The sequence below is a fragment of the Hippoglossus hippoglossus genome, chromosome 1 (assembly GCF_009819705.1).
Source record: "Hippoglossus hippoglossus isolate fHipHip1 chromosome 1, fHipHip1.pri, whole genome shotgun sequence".
In the NCBI taxonomy this organism is placed as follows: domain Eukaryota; kingdom Metazoa; phylum Chordata; class Actinopteri; order Pleuronectiformes; family Pleuronectidae; genus Hippoglossus; species Hippoglossus hippoglossus.
In genome coordinates, this window is record NC_047151.1 from 13,590,585 (window position 1) to 13,600,169 (window position 9,585).

Here is a 9,585-nt window from a genome sequence, read left to right on the forward strand (position 1 = left end):
TAACAGGAGAGCGGGCTAAAACAATCAGCTTTCTTCACTTTCTCCTCCTTTCTCCACTTGGCGTCGACCAAAATCAAACATCTGCCGTCCTTTCCCAGCAGAAGGGAAGGTTGTCTGTTTCCACGGCGAGATCGCTCCGTTATACAACCTCTGGACTTGGTTGGGTACAACTGCTCAGACAGGATATTACAAGAGAGTGCAACACCTTCTTCTCCCGACTGGAAGCTGGTCGCCAGGATAGAAACAGACAATAACTGGTATATGAGAAAATCCAGATGAGGTTTCGATGCCAATAAAACCATTTTCACTTTAATAATCCCTCTGTTGAAATGTATAACTTTGTTGCTCTTTCGCTCAGAATAGCAGATTTAATTGGCCCACTCATGACTGAAGCTCTGAGCTGTGTATTCTGGGTTGAAGTTGACTGACCATGGAGGGAGAAATATCAAGTGTAGCGTCTAGCCCCTCATTCTGAAGTGCGTGTGTGAAACCATCACAAGTCCTCTAATGTCAGCCTCACCACTTCTTTGCCCTCTAGCAAGGAAGTCATGTTTATACCCCTATCTATTTATTTGTCGGTTGGCTTGTTTGTTTTTCAGCAGAATTACGTTCAAACTACAAAACAGATTTCTACGAAACTTGGTGGAAGGATGGAACATGGGACAGGAAATTACATTCTGGTACTAATCCTGACAAAGGGGCAGATCCATGAATTTCCTATGACTTTCTCTAACATTGCGGACAATGAGTGACACCTCCGACCTTAGTGAACGTGTCACTTTCTCTCACTGCTTGTCAGAAGGGAAGCTAATGCCGACTGCATGTTCTGGCCTCACTTAATCACATTACAATTAAATCAAACAAAAGTCCAAGGACAACCTGGTACTCACAAAGGTTGTAAATGCAGGTGATTTGTTGCCTGGGGATGTAATGTTTCTCTCAGGAAACCCATAATATCAAAAGGAGCTAGTTCACTATCTGATCACCATAAATATGAAGTTTCATGAAAAAAATCCAAAATGATTTCAAGCTACATTGATCACTATATTCCCCACATTGTGTGCCGGGTGGATACGTGATGATACACGTGTGCATCCTCTCTGTAAATAAACACTCTCTGGCCTCTAAACTGCTAGAATCTTCTGAGAGCGATGCATTAAAGGATCTAATTGTTCACCGGTTGACAAATGATCGTACACAAGTGTAACGTCTCAGGTAGCAGCCTTTTGAGCAGGAAAACCGTCTGGAATGATGCACGGCGTTCTATGTAGCACTTTGTATCTGTGATGGAGGCTATTAATGGACTAGTGAGAGGCATTTAGCCAGAAATAAGTCACAACGCCATTAGCCCGGAGTAGATTCAGTTTCCAGAACACAAAACTCTAACTCTGCAAAATTCCATGAATTTTAGAGGCATGAAGTATCACTTTGTTTTGCGGGAAGTATGACAAAGGATAACTGGTACTGGACATGGTCGTGACAGAAATGTGAGGTCACTTGCTCTACTTATGGTAATGTGTGTGTGTGTGTGTGTGTGTGTGTGTGTGTGTGTGTGTGTGTGTGTGTGTGTGTGTGTGTGTGTGTGTGTGTGTGTGTGTGTGTGTGTGTGTGTGTGTGTGTGTGTGTGTGGTACCAATTTTGTCAGGGTTTGAGGGTGTATCACTGTTCAGCAAAGTTACATGAGGCAAGACGTTCCATTGCAGGACAAAAACGTCTGATTGCTTTCACACTACCGTATGTAATGGGTCTGGAATGTTTTTGACCAATGTGTTCAGACACACATGCACATTAAAACTTTACCATTCTGTTCCTCCAGCTCATTGCCAATCTCCTGGCCCATTATCTTCTGTCGACTGATGACAGCTGCTAGTGCATCCAGGCCTGCATCCTGGGCTGAGAAGAGAGGGAAATTTTTTTTTTAAATCACACGTTTGACTTGGACACAGAGACAGAAATTATGTAATGCCAGAAAACAACACAGAGAAAAATATTCAAAGAAAATAGTCAACGTGACGACCAAAAGACTTATTTGCACAAGAATCAGTTAAAGATTTAGTAGTAAGTAATGCTGCAACCCTTTTTTTTTTTATTCAACTGCAAGAAGGGAGCAATTACAGCATACTCTGCTGGTGATATAATGAAGCAACTACTTAGGAAATAGGGATGACAGGCTGTTGGGGTCCAGCTCAGTGCCACATGTGAGTCATTCAGTACTTTACCCCACTCAGACTTACTCCTGTTATTATAACTGTGGTAGACCAAGGTGGAGAGGAAAAACAGGAGAGGAGAGAAAAGAAAAGCTGCGGCCTCTGTCTGTAGGTTTCCAAGTTTGACACACTCTCTACCACAGGATCTTTTTACGACCACAGGTCCGGGCACTCACCATTACCCAACTCCCCCAGAAGTCCCACAGGGGACTCAAAATCAGTGTGGTTCAGTTTCACTGTCTTGACAGGAATCTCTGATCCCAAACCGACAGTAACCAGAGTCATAGCGGAGACATAGCAATGAAGTGTCACATGGAGACAGGTGAACTAACGTCTGGATGTTCAACTCATGTCAGAGTATGAGAAAAGGAAAAAGTAGACAAGGGCTTACAGTATGTCTTCTAGATGATCACCTTTTATATGTTAGCATAGATCTGCAAAGCCAATACAGCTGAGTTCATGTCTGGTGTACAAGACACTATTTATATCTGTTGTAGCTTATCAACTCCTCCTGTGAGGTTTATTTTACATCATCTGTCTTTAAGGTCCAGTATTTTTCAACCTGGGCCCTATGTTTATAAATGTGGGTGTGTAAATGAGTGGTAGTGATAAAACTAAAACGCTTCTGGCTGCTGCCGCGACACAGCGGCATTGGCTATGATGTAATCTTATGGGGCAACTGTGACAGTCCATGGTACGTCCAATAAAAGGCTTTCATTGTTATTCTGGGAATTTACTGAGAAACAAAAATACTGGAATTCCCCTTGAATATGTGCCCTTAAAGGTGGTATACTCTATCTGTTACATTCATTTATGATAGGGCTTTTATGCTGTATATATTGATGACATACATGCTGTTTAAGGGCAAATATGGGATACAAATATTACCCCACTGATGCAGGATAATGTTAGAGCTATAGATGGTTGCCATATAAATATTTGCTGTTTAATGTTGATTAAGGAAGATGCCAGAAAATAATATAAATTTTGGCTGGTATGAAACAATTTGTCATTACCTTCAATGATTCGTTGTTGATGATGTTTGATTTCCCCAAACGACAGCCCTCTGGTCTCTTCTGATTCGTTGACCAGCCAGGGGTTGGCTGTAACACCCCCACTGGCTCCTGCCCCTCCAGCCATCAACGTTGACCTTTGAAACATCATCATATCAAGACTTTGTTTCACAAATGTTTCCCACAGCTCATTAAGTATTTTTTCTAAAGTACAGACTAAAATTTAACTTTATATTGGAGAGCATGAAATTATTATTCCTACTTAAAAAGCAGAGCAAATGCTGTTAAAGTTTCAAAGACAAATCACCCAACAGTGCACCGCAGCTGAAAGTAGATTTTAAAAGTGCTCTCTTTGTCTGTCAATCACCATTCCAATGCACAAGTCTAAAACACTCATCATGCATCAGTTAGATTTGGCTGTAGAAGTAAACACAGTCAATATGTCTGGCTGCGATTGGGGTAAAATACACATCTGTGTAACTCATACAGCAAACACATCTGTATGGAGCATGTTCCCTTTTTCAATATTGTACTCTTTTATATCAACAAATGCCTTCAGATCACAGACAATCTATTTATTTGCTCATTTTGTCTTTTAAGTTTGTGAATGATTGAAAGTTACCAGGTTAGCTGGCGCAGAGTGTAAACAGTGGATGTAAATCTGTCACAGGAACGTGGGCTGCTGCGGAGGTTTCGCTCTGACGAAGTGACAGACCAGAGAACTCTCTGCACTGCGCTGTGAAGTGCTAATCACTGCTGTGTGGTTTTAAAACTATTCTTCTCCTAATAGCTTAAAGCTGTGCTTCTGACCCCCTCCTGCGGCTGTCTGGCGGTGATGAGTTCAGGGTTTCTCTGTAGGGCTGGATTTAACCATGTCGGCTGAGAGGGAAGGGGAGGAAGAGTGACCAGAGCCGCAGAAGTCTTATCAGTGACTATCGAAGTAATTATCAATTTATTCATCCATTAACTTTACCACTTAAACCTTTATAGAGGGTTGAGGGGAGGAAATCTGTGTCTGTCACAGTCAGACTGAACAGCGGCAGCACCAAGAGAAATCCTACCCGCAGCAGTGGCCGGTGGTTGGTGGCCATCCATAAAGATTTTACTATTCAGCAGGCAGTCAGGATTCAGCACACCCACACCCCCAACCCATCAGCTCCAATCTGTATCTTCGGGAACCACTCCCCCCCCCCCCTGGTAGGAATGAACTAATCGCCTACTGCCTACAGGCAATTTGAAGTCACCAGTTAATCTAACCTGCCTGTCCTTGGACTGTGGAAGGAAGCAGCAGTATATAGATAACACAGGAGAACATGCAAACCTGCTACCCTAGAAATAACATTAAATAACACTACTTTAAGTAGGTTGCTTGAGTTACAATATCCAGCTTGCATAGATCAGTGATATAAAACACACTACTTCAAATTGAAAACCTAAAAGCTTTTGAATGTTGTTCTTTTGCTTAGCTCCTGTCTTTTTTTGCATGATACAACTTTTAGCTCAGCCCAACTCCTGCATCTCACAGTGTGAATACTACTTCACGCTGCTTTTGAAGTGGTCAGTAAAGCATTGTGAGACCATGCACAAAGCTGGCTGAGCCTGATACCATCAGAGGAGTAGGTGAAACAAGGCGTTCGGTGTAATCTCTCTGACATGTTTGATTACTATGACGCTGTGTGCCAGGCCTCCACTTCCTCTATGCAAGTTCCCAGTGTGTGAAGATCCAATTAACCAGTGAGTGGGGAGTGCCAAAACCAGTCAGGCACATCTCTTGGCAGCCACAAAGCACTAGACTGCCGCCACCGGAGCCTGAGCAGCCGGGTCCTGACTGAGTGACTTGGACAGGCGAGATTTAACTAATTACAACTATTTTCACTGCAATCGAATACAAAGGATAGGTTAGTGAATAACTGAGGAAAGGTTGGTCAGAGGAGCGACAGGGTGAACGGAGCCTTCAAATCTAGGCGCCATGTTCATTTTACTTAATCTGAAATGGAGATGCTTAAAACACATTGTTTTCAGGTTAGATTAAAGTCCCCTCTGCTACCTCCATCTCTTTTCCTCACAAAATAAGAGAGCAGCTTAGATTATCCAAGCATGGCCAATCCACCCCCATCAAGCATTCTGTCAAAAACAGAGCACACAAAGACCACACAGTGGGAATGGGTCCTACCCACAAATCTAAATTACCCACCACATATCAATATTAAATTTAGGTCACAATGAGCAAACTAAAAACCATACGACCACATAATTACAGTGTGCCAAGCTAATTTATTAGCAGATATCATCTGAGTTTTTTTTTTCTTTCTAAAGAGCCTTTTATGTAATCGGGTGTGTGGTCTGTAAAAAGATGAAAGTCTGTGCAAAACACAGCTAAGCAGATCAATCCCAAAACCAAAGCTCGTGAAAGATATCAGGAAGGCAGTCTCGTTTCAAGGCCTCAATGAAAGTGGTGCACTACACTCGGCTGATCGGATCAAACCGCTTGGTGTAGTTCTACTGTCATTTCAGTTACTGCTTTAAAATAATCTATGGCCATGAAGCAGGTTTTTCTGTCTCTGCATTGAAAAAACTTTACACTCATTTATAGCAGGAAACAGGCATAGTAACCCAGAGTAAGATTTAAAGTAAAAAACATGACATCATTTCCTCTTCCTGTCTAAACAAATATCACCTAGCCAGCTCACGGTCAAACCACACACAAAGTAATGATTGTCTGCTGCCAGAGGTTCTTTAAAGCTGGTACCCAATCATAACAATCATAACATGATGAGGAGGGTTACAGTTGTGGCATCCAGCTCCTTGGTCACATCTATAACAATGACTGTATATAAAGATGGATGACATGACAGATCCCAAAAGTGAAGCCAAACATCTCAATCACCCTCAGGCGGCTGGCTGCGGTTAATGTCATAAACCCTGCCTCCTCCAAGTTATCAGTTTGGACAAGGGCCATTATTGCACGTGTAATACAATTTTTTTTAAAAAAGGTTTCTGTCATTGTAGGTCATTCTTATCACACTGATGTACAGACAAGTGTTTATTCTTTATGTTTGATTTCTAATTTGTTATCTGATGCAATAAAAAGGGGCTGAGAATTCATGATTAACAGCAGAGTTTGATTTGAACATGTGCATCCGTGGCACCTTAATAATGTGGCTCCACTTCATGACCATTACTGCACGGAGTAAAAATGACATCACCAGTGCAAGGTGGCAGCACCCGTATTCAAGACATTTTGGCTTCGTTTTTATACAGTGGAAGGAAGTGGAGACGCGTCGTCCTTCTTTATATACAGTCATTGGTCAACAGGTTCTATAGAACAAATGCTCAGGGGAGAGATACAAACTGTAAAATCACTCCTTCCATCCCTGTTCATTAGCACACATACAAAGAGTCATGGCTCCATGACTTCAGAAAGCATTACATTGAGTTATATTTATTTCCAGGAGACTAACTCTGGCCTTAACTATGACTACAACTTGCCTAAACCAAACTATAACTCAAGTTAACCTAAGTCCAAACTTGTGTCAAACTATATGTCTCCATTTGAAACTTAACAGTTTAAGTTATGGAGACTTGCTTAGGGTGGAAAATTTGACTACAGACTCCCCACAACATGAGTAATTTACATTGACATAAATATGCGCACGTGCATGTGGTGTGTCTGTGTGTGTGTGTGTGTTGGTGTGTAGGGGCCAAATGTGTGATCAACAGTGCAAAGCGAACAAATCTCTTCATGAAGAATTAGCTATGAAGTTAAGCGCCTTGTCAAAATGGCAGACAGACAGACTTCCTTCCAAGTGATAGCACAGGGAGAGGTCATGGCACATGGGTCAGACCGGATGTGCAAAGACTTTCACACGAAGTTGGTGAACACTGGCAGAAAACAAAGCCTATGACCTTTCTGGTCAAGGAGATAGACAAGAGAATGAGGATTCATTATTTTTAATTGGGCAATCAGTGCTAGATTTAAAAATTTTAAAAGAAGATCTCAGACAGGAAATACTGTTCAACAGTGACATATATGGGCCAATTAAACAAAAAGCTTGTCATTAAAGCCCATTGCTTTTTTTGACAAACTTCTGTCTATGTGCACAATTTCAGACTGCAACTTGGCTTGGCTTGGTTTCTGTGCATAACTCACCAAGTTCCTACCTTCTACAAGGAGATGGAAAAGCGAACTATGAGTATGAATTGAAAGTCAAGTGCTACATTGATAATTATGTTGAGATTTAAACTTTTCAAACTGTTTAAATGAAAAAATATAGTCCTTGGTGCAATCTGAATCATAACAGCAGATAATGCTTTGTGAGATCTGTACATACTGGTTGTTCCTCTTATTTAAGATAAAATGTTCTGCCTATATTTAAATACCTGGAAGGTTCTGGCTCTGCGATGTCTCCCTTGAAGGTGGCATTGACCTGCTTCTCTCTGGTTAGCAGGTCATCGACGAGGTTCTGCCTCCTGTCAGCTTCTGACTGCATTCTGAAGAGGTCGTGTTAAGGTCATGCAAAGGGTCAACATCACTTACAAAACCTTCCTAAGAGGAAACTGTTCAGGTGTTGGGGTGTAGACATGTTCTAAAACACTCTGATGCACTCTATAGGAATACAACTGCTACTGCAAGTGAGAGAAACCTCCATCCCAACATGTAATTATGGTCTGCAGTTGAAAAGTCAGAGAATCTTTCTTCCTTACCAAATTGACCTCGAAAGAAAAAGTCAAGAGGTCAAAGAAACATATAAAGGAGAATTTTAAAGAATCTAGGAGATGACAACTGCAGCGCTAATAAAATCTCTTTGCTTTAAAATCCGTTTATCTATAACACTTAATGCTGAAGGCCTAAATTCAATGTCAAGGTTGACTGGCCAAAACAGAATCACACCTCCCAAGTCAAAAGGAATCTTTTACCATTAATTACATACCGGGAAAGAAAGATTGTTGACAATAAAATAGAACCAAACAACCAAACAGGATTAAGATGTTGAAATAATATAATAACATTAAAGAAATAAACAAGTAGATCAAGTCAAGCCATTAAAATAAGAATAAAATAAAAAAGACTAATTTGAATACTGTATGAAACTATATTCAAACATAAGTATACTGAGTCTCCTGGCATGGGTGGTTTTTACCTTTCTAAGACATTTGTTAGGTACTGAATTTTTTTTTCCATTCCACAATATGGAGATTGTGAGAGTGACACAATATATATATATATATATATATATATATGTATATGTATTGTTGTTGTTATGGTAATGATGAACAAGAAATTAAATATGCTTGTTTTCAACTGATTACATGAGAATAAAAATATATTTGTAGATAATTGTGGAAAGTTCAGCCAATTTCATCCGTTTTGGAGTCATGTCACAAGTATAGTTGGACTATTGTTTACATGCGTCTGCCCTGCTGAAAGTACAATAGTGCATTCCCTTAAATTTTAAAGGAATTTTCTCCTTTGCTTTTATTAAGGATGATCCAGTGTATCCTATGCTAATAGTTATAAGATATGAAGCATTGAAGCTTCTTTCCTTATCATTTAAAGATTTCAACCAGCTTTTATAATGGCTGTGACTTAAATAACTCTGGGGTCATTTCACTGGGTCAGAAAACTTCCTCAGCAAAATAAGCCATTCTGCAGCCATGGTCTCATGACCTCCACCACTTTTTTTGAAAAAAGGATACATGCGTCGAGATGAGGAAGCTCGCAACAAGCCCTCTTTGAGCTGGGCAATATTCTGTTTCAGCTTCTGCAGTGACGCCCGTAGCGTCATGTTGATCTGCAAAGACAAGACATTGACACTGACTGGCTTAATGACAAACCTGACTATTTCAGGAGAAATTTGAAGACAATGGTATTTTCAGTTGAACTTTGTCTGTGAACGAAACACCTCACCTTTGCGGGGTTTCCCCCTGTTCTCTGTTGCCTGTTCCGCTCATGGATGTTTTCTGCGATTTCCTGCGCCAGGCGACAAGTGGCATCGTAGTTCTGTAACCTACAAGTGAATGAAAGGGCCAGAGGGGTCGTGAAAACAGAGCCATCGCTGTCTTAGGACAAGCAAACACAATAATAACTCAGGAGGCAAGAAGGTGATTCATGTGGCGATGAAGAAAACAAAGGAGTGAATCTCTGGCCAATGGATTTGTATAAGGGGAAGATGTGTGTTTCCCCTAATATTGTGCAACCTATAAATACCAGAAATGTATTTTATCTTGAACCTAATGCTGTAAATCCCCTCTAGCTCCATTTTGTTAAGCAACACTTCCTTAAGCATCGGATAGATAATGTTGCGTCCCATTCATCATGTGACAGTTGTAGCATTGCTCCATTATTCTCCTTCGACTCTAGTAAC

At 40.8% G+C, this 9,585-nt stretch overlaps 1 protein-coding gene across 1 annotated transcript in view; it reads right to left on the reverse strand.

The window, feature by feature from the left end:
• Positions 1-9,585, reverse strand: part of stx8 (syntaxin 8) — a 40,557-nt gene that overhangs the window by 30,569 nt on the left and 403 nt on the right. Inside the window, exons 2-6 of the mRNA XM_034584033.1 lie at positions 9,129-9,228; positions 8,918-9,012; positions 7,601-7,711; positions 3,224-3,357; positions 1,801-1,893 (exon numbers count right to left, since the gene is read on the reverse strand). Coding sequence (XP_034439924.1) covers positions 1,801-1,893; positions 3,224-3,357; positions 7,601-7,711; positions 8,918-9,012; positions 9,129-9,228 — 533 coding nt within the window. The remainder of the gene's footprint in view (positions 1-1,800; positions 1,894-3,223; positions 3,358-7,600; positions 7,712-8,917; positions 9,013-9,128; positions 9,229-9,585) is intronic.